This window comes from Panthera uncia, unplaced genomic scaffold (genome assembly GCF_023721935.1).
Source record: "Panthera uncia isolate 11264 unplaced genomic scaffold, Puncia_PCG_1.0 HiC_scaffold_700, whole genome shotgun sequence".
Classification (NCBI taxonomy): Eukaryota; Metazoa; Chordata; class Mammalia; order Carnivora; family Felidae; genus Panthera; species Panthera uncia.
In genome coordinates, this window is record NW_026059870.1 from 1 (window position 1) to 16,116 (window position 16,116).

Here is a 16,116-nt window from a genome sequence, read left to right on the forward strand (position 1 = left end):
AACCCACCACCTCCCCCCACTTGCAGTCTCAATTTCCCTTTTTTTTTTAACCCGAACAACAAACACACACAACCACAAGAAACAACCACGCCCCCTCGCTACCCCCAAAATGGCCAGCGAGGGTGGCAGGGGGCAGCCCGGCCTGGCCGGTGGGGAACTGGAGCAGGGGAAGGGGGAAAAACTTGTCCGTTGTAGAGTCTGTGCTTCTCATTCCAGCAGGCGCTGGGCAGGGGCCCGCCTTGCCCGCCTTGCCCCCCCCAGCCGACGCCCACCAGCCAGGGCAGGCGGCAGGCACAGAGCGGGCAGGGTGGGGCTCTCAGGGAGGGAGCAGGAACGGAGTTCAAAACCATGGTTCACGTCATGCAGTATCCACGGTGGGCACCAAGAGGGGGCGAGGGTGGACACCACACCCACCTGCCCTGGGCACGAAGGGGGACGGTGCCCACACTGGGTGAGGAGGTGGGACAGCTGCAACTCCAGAAACTGGGGGGTGGGGCTGGTAGGCAGGAAGCTGGCATAGACCGGTGCCCAGTGGATGCGCTCGGCAGCACCCCCTCCACCCAGCCAGGCCTTATAGGACTCTTTGTATATATTAATTTCTTTTTTCTTTTTTTTTTTTTTTTTTTTTTTTAACTTTTTGACTTTTTCTTTAGAAAAACGCTGTGTCCGTGCCCCGGGCTGGCATCTACCACCCCTCATGCCCGCCCAGAGGCGGGGTATGGCTTTGAGGGGAGCAGAAGCCCCCGGTGCCCATTCGCCAAGGGATGGGGAAGGAGGGAGGAAGGGAGAGGGGCCCTGCTGGGCCCACCAACCCACAGGGCAAACATTCCACCTGCACAGAGGGAAGGGGGTGGCCCCGCCCCCTCTCAGGCTTCCCCTGTCCCCCTCCACTGTGGGGCACTGAGGGCGGAGAGAGCGTGGAGGAGCTCCGAGAGGCAGATAGGTAAGCACCACCCCAGAGGTCCGGGTGAGCCAGAGCCAGGCCTAGGTGAGGGTGATGTAGGCAGAGGCCTTCTCTTTCAGGTGCCGAAGACAGAGGTGACAACTCCAGCTCCCTGTGGGGGTGGCCAGAGGACAGGGATTTAGGCCCGGGTCCCCAAGAGGCTGACCCAACCTCCCAGCCAGCAGACACGGTCTTTGGTCTTCAGCCGGAAGACAGCTTTCCGACCCACCCGCCCCCGTGTCATGCCCACCTCTTCTCTCACCTTCCGGGGGCTCCGCCATGGGGGGGGCTCAGGCAGTACATGTGGTAACCCCGATCGCAGTCGTCACAAAACAGCAGCTGGTCCTGGGGGGTGAGACCCGCCCAGCTGGCACCCTGGGGGCACGGGCACCAGAAACCGGGGTGGGGGGCTGGGGCAGGGGTAGGTCAAAGGGGCCGGGGAAGGCGGTCCCTCCCACGAGAAAGGGCTCCGAGACGGGCTTCGCATCACGGAATCTTTGCAAAACCCTGCTTGGCCAAGCAAAACACCCCTGTGGTCGGCCGGTTTGCAATTCGCAGTCTGGGTTTTATAGATTCTGTGGAACACTTCAAACGCCACCGAGATGGTCTGACACCAGCTCTGGAAGCAATGGACGTTGGGTTCAGTTCCCAGCTCTACTAATTTCCTAGACGTGACCTCGGGCACGTCATTTCCCCTCTCTGAGCTCAGCGTCTTCTCTGCGGAGTGGGAACGAGAGCACCTACCTCGGAGGGTGGTTGGGAGGAGTCAGAGAGATGAGGAGCACTAAGTGCCGGGCTCAGTTAATGGACACTAAGCAATAATAATAATACAGGTTACTAGTGTTCACCAGGGAGGGGCTCCAGGGAAAGGCTTTAGGCCCGACTGGCAGAGGCGGAGGTGCCGGACGGGAGGCCACCTGGGGGCATGTCCCAGGGGAGGCGGGCGGGCACTCACGTCGTTCTCCGAGGTGCCGCACAGGCTGCAGGACTTGCACTCGATGCACTGCCAGCGGTAGGTCCGCACGGCCGCCGTCATGTTCACCGTAAACTGTAAACATGAGGGGTGTCCTGGGGGCCAAGGGGCAGGGATGCAGTTAGGGCTCACCACGCCCCCGGTGGTGACTGACCCCCCCCCCCCCCCCGGGGAGGAGACGGCTCGGCCCCCACCCCTGGGTCCTAGGGCCGGAGGAGCTCCCGTGGCCCACAGCCCGACCCCGCCCCGCGCACGGTGCCCAGCGACCGTACCGCAAGCAGCGCTGCCGCGACCGTGGCCACCAGTCTCCTACCAGCCACCATGGTAACCACATTCTGCTCCCCAGAATACCATGGCAACCGCATTCCATTACCCGCAGTGCTGTGGCAACCACTTTCTACCACCCACAACACCCGGGCCGCCACATTCTGTTAGCCGCTGTGCTGAGGCAGCCACATTCCATTACCCACAGCAGAGTGGCCGACAGGTTCCGTTAACCACAGTGACGCGGCAGCCACGTCCTCCCAGCCACGGCGCCATGGCAACCGCCTTCCACAGTGGGGTCCCCACGCTCTGGGTTCCCTGTGACCCAACGCCCGTCCCCCAGGACGGGCGGGCGACCGAAGTGTTCCCGGCGGTACCGCGCGACGCCGATCCCACAGCCGTCGCACTACCCCAGTGCGGAGACCCCCTCAGCCGCCACCCGGTGCCACAGGTTACGTTCCACGCTACCCCGTTGCCGTGACAACCCTATTGCACTCCCCGTGATACCATGACAACCACAATTCATTACCCACCGTGCTGAGGCAACCACAGTCTATTACCTACAAGCCCACCCTGGGAAACCACATCCCACTAACCGCAACTCCATGGCAAGCGCCCTCGGTTATCCACAGTGCCCAGGCAACGGCCATCCATTACTCACTATCACGGTTCCCTACCCACAATGCCTTGGCAACCACCTTTCACTGCCCCTCGTGCCATGCTAAGCACGTGCTACGACCGGCAACGCCGTGATGACCGCATCCCATTATTCCCAGAGCCTCTCTGACCACCCCTCCCCCTCCCAGTTTCCCAAGGTCCTCAGCAGTTGAGTCCACTCCACCAGCTCTGGATGCCCCCAGCCCCAGGCCGCACTTCTCCGCCTCCCAGCCTCCAGATCGGGACTCCTGGCGTCCCCTCCCCCCCGGGCCCCCAGCAACCTCAGGTGAGGGTATCACCTGATCGCCCACAGTCAGCACAGGAGATGAGGTCCTCGGGACACCCCGTCTTCTTGGAGCCACCCAGGCAGAAGTCACAGTAGCCGTTGGGGATGACAGTGCCATCGGGCGCCTTCTTGGCTGAAAGACAGCAGGCGGGGGGTTGACGTAGGCGGGCGGGGGCACCTAGTCAAAGGCTGCTGCACAAGTAGGGGCAGAGGGAGGCGTCCCTACCTGTGTGTTTCCTCTGTGCCTCAGGGACCCAGGCCAATTCTTTGTAAAACTCTGGGGTTGGGGGGACAGAGAGAGGGGCTCTCACCATAGGCAAGGCTCCACCCTGCCCCCCAGCCTCAGCCCCGGGGTGGACCCCTTTATCCAGGCATGGGGGAGGTAAGGAGAGAGAGTAGCTACCCCAAGTTGTGGCCGCGGCAGAACAGGGATGGGAGCCCAAATAATTCTCATCAGGAGCCCAGAACTCTTTGAGGACAACTCACTCTTTATTAGGCAAAACTGGCAAATAACAGCTTTAGGAAGAGCCCCCCTGCTTCCCCTTTCTACCACACAACCAGTGCCAACTAAGCCCCGTCTAGATAAAAACTGGGGGTACCACTGGCCAAGATCTGATATGCAAACAGACGGATGTTCACAAGCAAAATTCTGAACACAGAGGTGCCCCGTGCGTGGTGAGGACGGGGTGAAGAGACCGCCCTCTCCCACCAAGAGGTGGGCGCGAAGACAGTTTCTCCGCTGGCGGAGCCTCTCCCGAGCCCTCTCCCATCCCTCGGCTGTCAGGGCTGCCACGAGATTGGCACGGGCAGGCGCCAAGGGCTCCCAGGCCACAGACCCTGCCCCTCAGCCAAAGCTTAGCAAAAAAGGGAGAACGGGAGGCAGAGAGGGAGGGGAGTCATCTATCACCCCCCTCCCCAAGCTCTAATTGAAACAATAAATCAGACCCAGAAATATTACGCCCGGCCGGGAGCGAGGGAGAGATGGTTGGTTGCCATGGCAACCCCAGAGCCAGCATCCCCATGGTCGGTGGGGGGAGGGGACCGCTGAGCTGGAGATTTTCCAGAAATGTCTAATGTGCCCCCTCCCTCCCAGGCTCCTCAGCCCCCATTCCCGGGGCCCCTCACTACCCCACAGCCCGCCTGCCTGCTCACGTTTATGGTTGTTTTTCCGGTGGAAGGGCAGGGCGTGGCGCTCGGCGTTCTCCTCCCCCTCCTCCTCAGCCAGGTGGGTGTGGGTGTAGTGGTAGCTGAGCCCTGGCCGGTTCTTATACCGTTTCCCACAGACTGGAGAGCGAGCAGGGAGGGCCGGTCAGCCCTCCCAGCCCATGCGGCCTCCACCCTGGCCTCGGGGATCACACCTCCCCCCTCTGCCAGAGGCCTGAGCATCCCCTCCCGCCGGGCTCTAGAACAGGAGGGAGGGGGCCAGCAGGGGAGAGGTCCCTAGGCCCCACTCTCTCTTTCCCCCTCTTCAGAAGGACTCACTATCACAGACATACGGCTTGTCTCGGTCCTCCAGGGATGCGGTGTCCTGGCGTTTCCGGAGACCCCCGATGCCATATGCCTGGGGGGAGAAGCGGGATGAGGGGCCAAGAAGGGAGGCAACTGAAAGCGTTTTCATCACTGGAGCCTGAAAGGTGAACCGCAGCTCTGCCACTTCCTGACTATGGGCCTCGAGTAACCCCCTTGACCTCTCAGAGGCTTCCTCATGGGTGTGAAGGCGGCTCTGACCCACTATACAATCTCTGTTTTGCCAATGGGTTCATATATCTGAGCCTCAGCGTCCTCTTCTGTGCGATGGGCATAAAATCCTCTACCCCTTCAGGCTGCTCTGGGAATTAGGTGAGGCCAAACCGGGTTAGGGTCTGACCACGATAAACGCTCAGTGTATGGGATCCGTCACTGAGGAGAGAGGTGAGGGAGAAAGATTTGGGGGTGATACCTTTCCTTTAGCCCTGTTCTTCCTCCTGGGAATGTCATCCTCCAAGTCTTCCACCTCGAGATCATGTGGAAACTCCAGCAGCTGCTGTTTCTGGACACCAGAAGGGAGACTGAGGTCAAGAAAATGGGGGATGCTGTCCTTCTCTGTGGGAGTTGCGGACACAGCTGGAGACTGGGGGCGCAGGGCAAGCAGGGAGGTCTTCCGAACAGAGATGAGGTGTGGAAGGATGCGACTTAGGAGGCCCAGAGGCCCTAGGGAACCAGGGGAGATCGGAGAGCGGGAACAGGGTGCGCCAGGGCAGGTGGCGGGGGTGACAAGGCGGCCGGGGCCCCTGAGGGGTGGTCCCACCTGGCAGTCCATAATGGTCTCCTCCTCCTTCAACTCAATCTTCTTCTCCCCTGTCTCAGCACACAGCAGCGCCTCAAGGACAGGCCCTTCGGGGAGGCCACCCTCCTTCTTCAGGGGTGCCTCACAATCTGGGGACAAGGCCATGGTGGGGAGGTCAAGTGGGGAAGTTGTCCCTGGAGGATTTCTCAAACTGCCCAGGTTGGGGAGCCATGCCCTTTGCTTCAGGAAAGAGGTGTTCCCACACTCAACCAGCAACAGACTCAAAGATTCAATCACGCATACTGGGAAGGAGGCCGAGACCTGGGAAAGACACGGCCAGGCCCTCGGATCCGCTCAGACACACTCAGACGGAGACACGCCAGACCCTCCCTCACTTACACCTGGATGCACGTGGAGAAACACAGATTCTCAAACAGGGTACACATGGGAGATACAGACGGATCATCTGGAGACAGCCAGACACACAAAGGAGGAGATACACCCAGACACTCAGATACACCCAGTCACGTAGAGGAAACATATCCAAACCCTGGGATACACCCAGAGACAATCAGAAAGAGACACTAAATCGTCAGCTATACCTAGATCCACGTAAGGAACACCCAGTCAGACCCTACCAGACATGTGGACACACACAGGGGAGATCCAGACAGACACATCTGGAGAGAATTACTCAGATGGACACACACGGACGTACACAGGGGAGCCACACACGGCGCCTCTGAGGCAATCGACACACCCAGAAAGACAGCCAGATGGATACTCCATGGCGCCTTGATCGGCTTAGGTCAGCAGGCTCTGCTCTGGTGGCAGGGTACCCGCTTGGGATTCCGGCTTTCTCTCCGCCCCTCCCCAGCCCGTGTGGGCACTCTCTAGATAAACAAACAGACAAACAAACTTAAAAAAAAAAAACCACACAGATGGACACTTCAATATACCCGGACCCACACAGAGGACGAGGGAAGAGAAAGAGCCAGTGACTCTAATAGTGCTGGTCACATTCAAGAAGCGATAAGGCCAGACGGTCTGGTTGGACCAGCACACGTGGGCAGAGATACACCTGACATAGCAGATACTAGGGGAAGAGATTCTCCCAGACATTCCAAAGCATCCAGATACTCAAAAGAAGAGACACCAGACACCCCGATGCACTCAGACACACCCAGAAACCGCCGGACACTCTGGGAGACCAGACACACACGAGATGAAACAAACCCGCTAATGTCCTTGGAAACACCTAGAAAGAGACACAGATACTTACATCCACTCCACTACCGACGCAAAGGCTTACCACCAGACACTCTCACACACGCACACACACTCAGGCGCCCACAGGAAGAAAGACAGCCGCACAGCAGCACATCCCAGTTCACCGGGGAGGAGCCACCTAGGCGCCTAACAGATAGCACCGGGCCCCGGAATACACCTGGGCCCCAGTAGGAGAAGACACGTCCAAGTCCAAAGCAGTCACTCAGGGAAAACCGGAGAATGTCTGGACTACAGCCAGACACACACCTGCAGACACTCGCTAGAAGGGAAATAAAGGCAAATGCTCAGAACCACACAGGCGTCACCACACACGGATCAGCGTTTGCCCCGGGCCCGGCTGGGGCCACCCCGGGGCACAGGATGGAGCTCCACCCACCGATCTTGTACTCGCAGGGCCGGAGTCTGGGGTCCTCCAGGATGTTAAGTCTCCGTTTCTTTCTCCAACAGCGCGCGGGGTACGTGTAGATCTGTCCCGGGGCCAGACCTGCAGGTGAGGAGGGCGGTGAGGACCGAGAACGCCGCCGCAAAGCCGCTGCCCCGCCCCGCCCCACCCCGCCCCTGCCCTCCCAGCGGGTACCAGGGCCGCGGTGGGTCTTTTCCATCCAGATGTAGCAGTTGTTCTGGGCCACGCCGGTCTGCGAGTCGAGGAAGGGCAGGCGCAGGCTGCGCTCAGCGCACAGGCGCGCGTTGTAGCTGCGGCAGTGCTCAATGGCCTCGCGGTAGAAGTCCTCGCCTAGGCTGTGAGGGCGAGCGAGCGGGCGAGTGGCTGTCACCAAGGGCAGGAGCGCCGGGTCGTCCAGCACCCCTCCCTCAACGCGCCGCTCGGGAATGGGTGATCCGACTCCTCCAGTCTCTCCCCTCCTGTGGCTCCTGGACTCAGGAGCCCCCAACCTGAGACCCAAGCAGGCCCGGAGCCAACCGGTAGATACACACACATAATGTAGAAACAGACAAAAATACACCAAGACCCATCCATACGTGCACATATCAAAATACACAACACAAACAAATCACACAGGATTCACACACAAAGAGAGACATAGCCCAAAACTCACAAAGGAGAAACAGACAAATCTCACATACGCGCACACACAAATATCTACTGAAAAAAACACAAACATCGCAGATACATAGTGTGGGACAGGCACAACACACATATATCCACGCACAAATACACATCACATATCCAAAGACACACAACATAAACAAAGCACCCACACAAAGACACACAACATGCAAACAGATCACAGACACCACACTTCACACACACACTCATGCAACCAAAGACACACACATACACAAATGTTAGAAGCAATGTTAAAACAAACTACCCACATGTGCACCTACACACATATCTAAAGACACAACACAAACAAATCACACACGCACACACACACAATGTCCAGGCACACTATACAAAGAAATCGCACAGATTCACACAGGACACACACGTACACACAATCATAAAGAAACACGATATAGAAACCAACATCTAAAACACCACATATCCAAACACAAAGATATACACGTATACAATATAGAAACAGGCAAATCCACCCATATTCACACAAAAATGTACACATAAATACACGCACAACTACAAATCCAGACACAGAACACAAATGATGCGGCTTCAAAGGACATGTACATACACTCAAAGACCCAAATATCCCAAGATACCTGGTAGACTGAAAGATATTAAACACATATCCACACACATATCCAAAAACACACACAAAAAAACAAAAAAATAACAGTACAAACAAGTGACACACACTCCACACGCCAAGACAAAGGTAGTGTGGGCTTCACTTAAGTTTACCAAGGCTCCCGCACCTCCAGGCCATTTCACTCTCTCCCCAACCCCGGGGGTCGCCGGGCGGGACATGACCCCCTTCCCCGAAAAGGACCCGAAGAGGACTCCGAGCTCCCCACACCCTCCGCTCGTCCAGGAGCAGCGCATCGGACACCGTTCTTGCCAGAGACCCATGATCGCACACATTCGCACCCCCGCGCAGCACGGCCCACGGTGACAGCCCCCCAGACACCCCTTCGGCCCCACCCCCGGCCGCCACACACACACGCCCGCGCAGACCCGCCCGCGCGCCCTCCCCCACCTCCCGCCGGCCCGCAGCACCTCAGGGGGCCGGGGATGACCGTGGCCATCTTGCTCCCCGGGTCCTGCCCCCAGCAGGTCCCCGCCGGGTCGGTCCTCCCAGCGCTCGGGCGGGCGCTGAGGCCGCCCATCCATTCATTCCCGCGGGGCGGGAGCACCGGGACCACAGCCAATCACGACGGCGGGGCGGGCCCGCCCGGGCCATGCTGGGAGTCGTAGTCCCGGGCCCGGGGACCTGCGGGACCCCGCGGGGAAGCGGGTGCAGAGGTGGGGCCCAGGGAGCGCGCAGTCACTCACACACGTTCGCCCAGACGCACGTCTAGTCTCCCGGGCAGACACTCACACATGCACACCTGGACTCGCACACACCCACATACGGCAGTTTACACACACATTCACACGTATACTCACAGCCTCCCACGTAGACTCACGCACACTTCACTCCCACACCTTTACAGACTCACGTACATTTACACTCACACAAACACTTCAATGCCCTGAGACTTAGAGATACCTAAGAGGTGCCCATACAGACGTCCACCGGCTAAGCCTGCGCTTGGCTCACTGACACCTCCCCTTCCCCCCCTCCCCCCTCCCCCCTCCCCAGTCCCTCCCAGCTCCAGAGAACCCTATCTAGTCCCTCCAGGGCTGTCACTCTCACAGTGACCCCGCCCTGCTCCATCCCTTCCTTCCGCGGGCTAGACCGCACAGTGCTACTTTGCAGCGGGAGCCACACCTTGTGGATTCAAATCCTGGCTCTGCCATTTGGTGGCCATGTGGCCTTGGGCAAATGACTTAACCTTTCTGGGCCTCGGTTTCCTCACGTGTAAAATGAGGATGACACCTCATTGGATTGTCGTAAGGATTAAATGAGTACATATGTGTAAAGTGTTTTTAAAAGGTACCTGGCAGGTAGTAAGTGTTCAGTAAAACTTCACTCATTCCACAAAGAGGATTTGATATGTAGTTAAGGTGTAAAATAGCCAACCCTTCTAGAAAGAATAATACCCTGGGGCGCCTGGGTGGCTCAGTCGATTGAGCGTCCGGGCTGCCGCTGGGGTCAAGATCTCACAGTTTGTGGGTTGGAGCCCCACGTGTTGGGCTTTGCGCTGATAGCACAGAGCCCGCTTCCACGCTGTCTCCCTCTCTGCCCCTTCCCCTGCTCACACGCGGGCACGTGCGTGCACGCTCTCTCATAAAAATAAATAAGCTTTAAAAAAAAGAAGAAGATGGAGGAGGGAGAAGAGGAGGAGGAGGAAGAGAAGAAGAGGAATGCCTGGTACATAAAAGATGCTCAGTATTTGTTGAACGAGTAAATATACTGAGTACCCATGATGTGTCAGACACAGTTCTAAGTACTTGATTCACTGGTGCAATTCTCATAATGACCCTCTGGGGTGATGCTATTTTTACCCCCCATTTTCCAGATGAGGAATCTGAGCCCCTGGTGGCTCTCTGAAGGTGGGACTAAGGGAGGGACTCACTCACCTAGATATCTGTACCCAAGTGCGTTTTTACTTCCTTCTTTTTCCCACTGTCACTCACACAGACTGTACCCTAAGCGATCCCCAGATAGTGAGCTGACCCACCAAGCTGCACCAACACTCAACTGGACCCCCCCCCCCCCCCCCGTCCAAAGTTTGTGTTCAAGTTTGAGCCCCTGCGTGGATTAAAAACGCCCACAAATGTCCTTGTCCACCAGGGGGCTCTCCGGCAGACAGACTGCATAATAGCCTTCACCTCTTTTGTCACTTGATGCCCCTACCTACCCTCTGGTGAGAGACACCCCCAAGGTCTTCCATACTTATCACTTCTACACACACACACACACACACACACACACACACCTCTAGTGTCTCAGACCCCTCCCACAAACCACAAACCCTCCCCCATCTCCCCCAGATAAGGTCTTGACCTTCCCCCCTCCCCTACCCGCAACAGGACAGAGTAGGTCTCTGCTTCATATCTGGTTGAGAGTAGGTGGCAAGGGCATTCTCTGAGCTGAGCTGCTGGGCAGAGGGGGAGGGCTTACTCTGGATGAGATACGGGGTAACCAGGGGAGGGGCCTGAAGACCAGAGTGAAAATGTGGGTACCATTCCAGGTAAGCATCCCGACTTACTCTCCTTGCCACCTTCCTCTCTCACCTCCCACCACCCACACATGCTTACACTTGCTCCCCACACCTCCAGCCTCAGACACCCCAGCTCACTCCTGCCCCACCCCAGAACCCTTGCATCCATTTGATGGGTTTGGAGGCTGAGTGTAGAAAACTCCATCACCTCCCCGGAAGCCCTTGTTCACCAGCACGATTGAGCCCCCCACCCCCCACCAGACCCAGGCTGAAACTTGCCTCCCTTTCCCTACCGCTAGTAACCCTCACAGATCCCCCTCCCACACTTGAACTCCCCTGCCCAAGCAGGGGAGTTCCACCCCCTACCCCCACCCCTGCAGACGCCTTAGAAGATGAGAGCAAAGAAGGGCACTGGCACCCGCACCCTAACGTTGCCCAGGCCCCCGCAATGCCCTATGTGGGAACTGGACCGCAAGAGAAATCAATATTGATGCTACGACTACTAATCACTACATTTAGTCAGGGTCAGGCTCTGTACTAAGTGCTTTGCAAAGATCACAAGCCCCATGGGACAATAGGCTCTGTTAGGAGTCCCCAGTACACAGATGGTAACACTGAGGCTCTGGAGGAGGGGGAGAAGGGAGGGGGAGAATTAGGGCTCAAGATGAGGTTTGAAACCAGGTAGTCAGAATACCCAGCCTCGCACTCCTCCAGCCTCCCACTCCCAAGGGGATTTGGCTCCCATTCTTTCAGAAGCCAGTGTCTGCCCTCAACCCCAGGACCTGTCTGAAGAGGAGAGCAAAGAAGGGCAAAGCAGGGCGCTGGCACACCCACCCCAACGCTTCCTCTGACCTCCTCCAAGAGGTCCGGCCAGGGTCAGAGGGAGGAGGCCAGAATGCCTGTAGATCCACCAACCTGCACAGGAACCCTGTCCCAGCCAGCTCGAGGGTGTTCCTCGTGGGGCACACCTCCGTCTGTGTGTTAAGACAGAGTGAGGGAAGCAGAAGGGTGTCACCGTCACACACCTCCTCACACTGACCCCGGCTCCGCACACGCCCTGCAAGCTCTCCTGCTCACCGCAAAGCCACACGTGTAGGCGCGTGCCTATTAACCTCCGCCCCACTCCTCTCCCAACAGACCCCGCCAGAAACCAGAAACAACTGGGGGCCTAGGGTCCAGCCATCAGGCCCGGCCTTTAGGAGGCTGGGGGGCGCTCCCGGCCCCTTCCCCCTCCCCACCCCCCAACACGCGCTGCTCAAGGTCAAGGCGGCGAGAGCAAGAGGTTGGGGGAAGGGGGGGAGGTCGCCACAGTCCCTTTGTGCGGCGCCGCGGGCGTTCGCCCTCCGCCTTCTCCACCCCCACCCCCACCCCACCCCCCCCCCGGGCAGGGGAGGAGGGGGAGGGGAGGGCCGCGCTCGCCTGCCGGGGAGGGAGGGCGGGAACGGCCGCGCGCCTGTCACTCTGAGCCCGCTGTCACCGCCGGAGGAAAGGGGGTGGGGAGCGCTGGGACCCGGGAGTCCAGGATCCCGAAGAGGGAGCGAGAGAGAGAGATGGAAAGAGAGAGAAAAGAGGTGGCTAAGAGAGGAGAGGGATGGGACAGAGCTAGGCTTGAACCCGGGCGTCCAGGTTCCCAGCCACCGGGCCCAGGAGGAAGCTAACGCTCGGAGGAGGGACGCGGACAGGGAGAAAGGGAGGGAATCCCCCGAGATTGAGGGTGCTGCCAGCATCCTCTCCCGAAGCATCCGGTCCCAGATGCTCTGGTTAGATGTGTATGGGCGGGGAAAGGGAGGAATCCCACGGTCTAAACTGACCTGGGCGTCGGAGCTTCTAGGTCCCGAAGACCCGGGGAGGAAAAAAGGGAGCCAGCAGGGATCCGACCGGGAACCCCGACGTCTCAGCTCCCACCCTGCGGCCACGCGGGCCGAGGTCCCCGGAGAAGGAGAGAGGAAAGAGAAAGGTGCTCTGCTGAGGGGGAAGGAGGGTGGTGAAGACCCCGGAGGCTGAGGTCTGGACTTGGGCGTTCGTACTCCCAGCCCTATGCCCCCCGGCGCCCCCGGAGACACGGAGAAGGAGAGATGGAGGAGGAGGAGAGGGAAGCCCCTACCCCCACTCTGGGTGGGGAAACGGCCTCCGCCACCCCCCAACCCGCGCCACATTCCTTCACTGACAGCGACAAAGAAGAGACGCCCCCGCGACCCTGAAGGGGCTCCCGCCCCCAACCCCAAGGGCAACAAGGGGCGGCAGGTCCCCCAGCGGTGGGGGGGACGAGCTGGAGGGCCCCCATTAAACTACCTTCCGCGCGCTGCGTCCCCCTCCCCAAGAGGCGGGGGAAGGGCCAGGGGTGGGGGGCGGGATGGAGGGACGTGAACGGCGGGGACACTCACGACTTGAGCGGGTTCTGAATGGCGGTGGCCATGGCCCGCTCGGCTGGGCCGCCTCCGGCCCGGGGCGCTGCTGCCGCCGCGCGCGGGCCCAGCCCGGCCTGCGCCGCCCGCTCTGCCGCCCAGCGCGCTACGATTTCATTCATTCTTGGGGCTGCGGCGCGAGCTGAGCGGGGCGGGCCGGGGGCGGGGCTCGGCCAATCCCCGCACCTCCCGGCGCACGACGGGACGTGGAGTCTAGGGGCTCACAGCGGCGCCCGAGGGCGCCCCTGACCGGACTACACGTCCCAGGGGGCGCCGGGAGGACCACACGCCCATTGGCTGCTGGGGATACAGGGCGGGGCTGGGCTCGTCCCAGAGCATCTTTTCCGCCTCCCTGGGGGTGCTCCATTCCCACCTCGGGCTCTCCATCCACCAGGAACCGCGGGCGCGGGAGTCTTCTCCTGCTTCTGGGTCTCCCCAGGGTATGTGGATGACCCAAGGATCTGTTGTGTGTTCTTGTCTATGCCTGCTTGTCTGGGTGTCTTTTCTGTGTAAGCCAGCCTGTAAACGAGCACAGAGGTTAATCGGTGTCTTTGTTCACTTAATCAGTGCTTGCCAGGTGCCGGGCACTTTTCTAGGCACTGGGACACAGAGCAGTGACCAAAGTCGCTGCCCTCAAGCAGCTCACCTTTTGGTGGAGAAAGACAAGATGACAAAGAAGAAAATAAATAGACAAAATCAATTTAGAAAATTATGAATGCTATAAAACGGCTTCTCTGAGAAGATGACATTTGAGCTGAGACCCGAGAAGTTCCAGCCAGGAGACAGGAGGGGAAAGGGAACACGCTTTGACAAGTGCAAAGATCAGTAAGAAAGCTGGTGTGATCGGAGCAGGATGAGTGAGGGGAGAGACAAGGTTGGGGACAGGGCAAGGACCCAGATCATGTAGAGCCTTGTAGGACATTACAAAGAAAATGGATTTTGTTCTAAGTGCAATCAATCATCGACTCTCTTCTTTTTCACACACACACACACCAAGCCCATCAGCAAATCGTGTTATCTCTACATTCACAAAGCAGATCCAGGATCTACCCACTCTTCTCCCTTCACACCCTCCACCTGGTACTGTCCACCACTGTGTCCCGCCTGGACAACCCCATGTCTGTTCTCCCCATGGCAGTCAGAGTGTGCTACCTAAAACATGTGGCGTCACAACGCTCTTGGGCTCAAAACCTCCGGGGGCTTCTTTCATAACTGGAATAAAGTGCAAAGTCCTCAGTCCGCCCTCAATGCCCCAAGTGATCCCCTCCCCAACCTTCATCACATTTCTAACCTCATCTCCCTCTTTCCTTCCATTGGCTAACTTTGCTCCAGTCACACCGGCCTCCTCCCTGTTCCTGGAGCATTCCAATCCCATGTCAGCCACAGGATCTTTGCACTTACTGTTCTCTCTGCTTAGAATATTCCTCCCCGATATCCACATGGCTCCATCCCTCGCTTTATTCAGGTTTTTGATTAAATGTTACCTCCTCAGATTGAACCTCAGCTAAAATAGCATCCCCCATAACTCTGTCCTCTGAAATGCCTTTTCTTCCAATGCATACCATAGTTTGTCATCTTGTACTAAATCTGTTTAGTTATTTGACTTAGTGTCTGTCTCTGCCCATTAGAATAATAGCTCTGTGGGGCGCCTGGATGGCTCAGTCGGTTAAGCGGCCGACTTCGGCTCAGGTCATGATCTCGCGGTCCGTGAGTTCGAGCCCCGCATCGGGCTCTGTGCTGACAGCTCAGAGCCTGCAGCCTGTTTCAGATTCTGTGTCTCCCTCTCTCTCTGACCCTCCCCTGTTCATGCTCTGTCTCTCCCTGTCTCAAAAATAAATAAAACGTTAAAAAAAATTAAAAAAAATAGCTCTGTGAGGGCAGGGATTGTTGTTCCATCCACTGCTGTCTCCCCAGTGCCTAGAACAGGGCCTGGATGGGGCGCCTGGGTGGCTCAGTCAGTTAAGCGGCCGACTTCAGCTCAGGTCATGATCTCGCGGTCCGTGAGTTCGAGCCCCGCATCGGGCTCTGTGCTGACTGCTCAGAGCCTGCAGCCTGTTTCAGATTCTGTGTCTCCCTCTCTCTCTGACCCTCCCCCGTTCATGCTCTGTCTCTCTCTGTCTCAAAAATAAATAAATGTTAAAAAAAATTTAAAAAAAAGAACAGGGCCTGGAAAATAGTAGGTGCTCAATAATTATTTGTTGAATAAATAAGTGAATCAACTAGTTGTCATGCTCCGTTTGTCTCCTCACCATCTACTCTGAGGCACACAACTAGCGGGGACAGAGAGTCAGGTGGGGTCCAGACTGTGCCCCACACAGACACTTGGACAACCCGAGTGGGGGGTGGGGTGCTGCATTAAGGAAACCTTCCCAGCAGAGGGTCTAGAGTTCAAGGCAAAGAGAAGGGAGAGGTTAGCAGGCACATTCACTCCTTTCTAGAGGATTATGGTCCCCAGCTCTGTGTGGGCAGGCTGGACACAGCCGTGCTGGCTCTTCCCCGGGCTCTTAAGCTCACAGTCCAGTGGGATAAGAGACCCGTCACCACACAATGGCAGCCAAGAGTGGAGGAAGCCCAGGCAGAGGGGTGGAGGCTGGGATAGAGAAGCACAGGCGCTGTGGGAGCCCAGAGGAGCCTCCTGACCCAACGTGGGGCTTGAACTCATGACTCTGACATCAAGAGTCACATGCTTGGGACACCTGGATGGCTCAGTCAGTTGAGCATCTGACTTCAGCTCAGGTCTCGTGGTTCACCAGTTCGAAGCCCCGCATGGGGCTCTGTGCTGACAGCTCAGAGCCTAGAGTCTGCTTCAGATCTGTGTCTCCCTCTCTCTCTACCCCTTCCCCG

General features: G+C 58.1%; 1 protein-coding gene across 1 annotated transcript; it reads right to left on the reverse strand.

Annotated features, from left to right (window-relative positions):
* Window positions 1-1,201: 1,201 nt before the first annotated feature.
* Window positions 1,202-8,926, reverse strand: LOC125918359 (zinc finger protein neuro-d4-like). The gene is made up of 11 exons (XM_049624360.1): window positions 8,817-8,926; window positions 7,257-7,417; window positions 7,056-7,163; window positions 5,411-5,538; window positions 5,063-5,152; window positions 4,606-4,684; window positions 4,276-4,407; window positions 3,350-3,400; window positions 3,137-3,256; window positions 1,899-2,011; window positions 1,202-1,318 (listed from the first exon to the last, which is right to left on the reverse strand). Exons 1-11 carry the CDS (start codon window positions 8,924-8,926, stop codon window positions 1,202-1,204), a joined length of 1,209 nt encoding a protein of 402 aa, XP_049480317.1.
* Window positions 8,927-16,116: the final 7,190 nt, after the last annotated feature.

Bases quoted from the DNA above. Each gene is read 5' to 3' on its own strand.
- LOC125918359 (XM_049624360.1), bottom strand. From the start codon at position 8,926: ATGGGCGGCCTCAGCGCCCGCCCGAGCGCTGGGAGGACCGACCCGGCG. The intron at 5,153-5,410 runs GTGGGACCACCC...TCTGGTGTCCAG, and splicing joins AGACCATTATGGACTGCCAG to AAACAGCAGCTGCTGGAGTT. The intron at 3,257-3,349 runs GTAGGGACGCCT...GCTGTCTTTCAG, and splicing joins GGCACAGAGGAAACACACAG to CCAAGAAGGCGCCCGATGGC.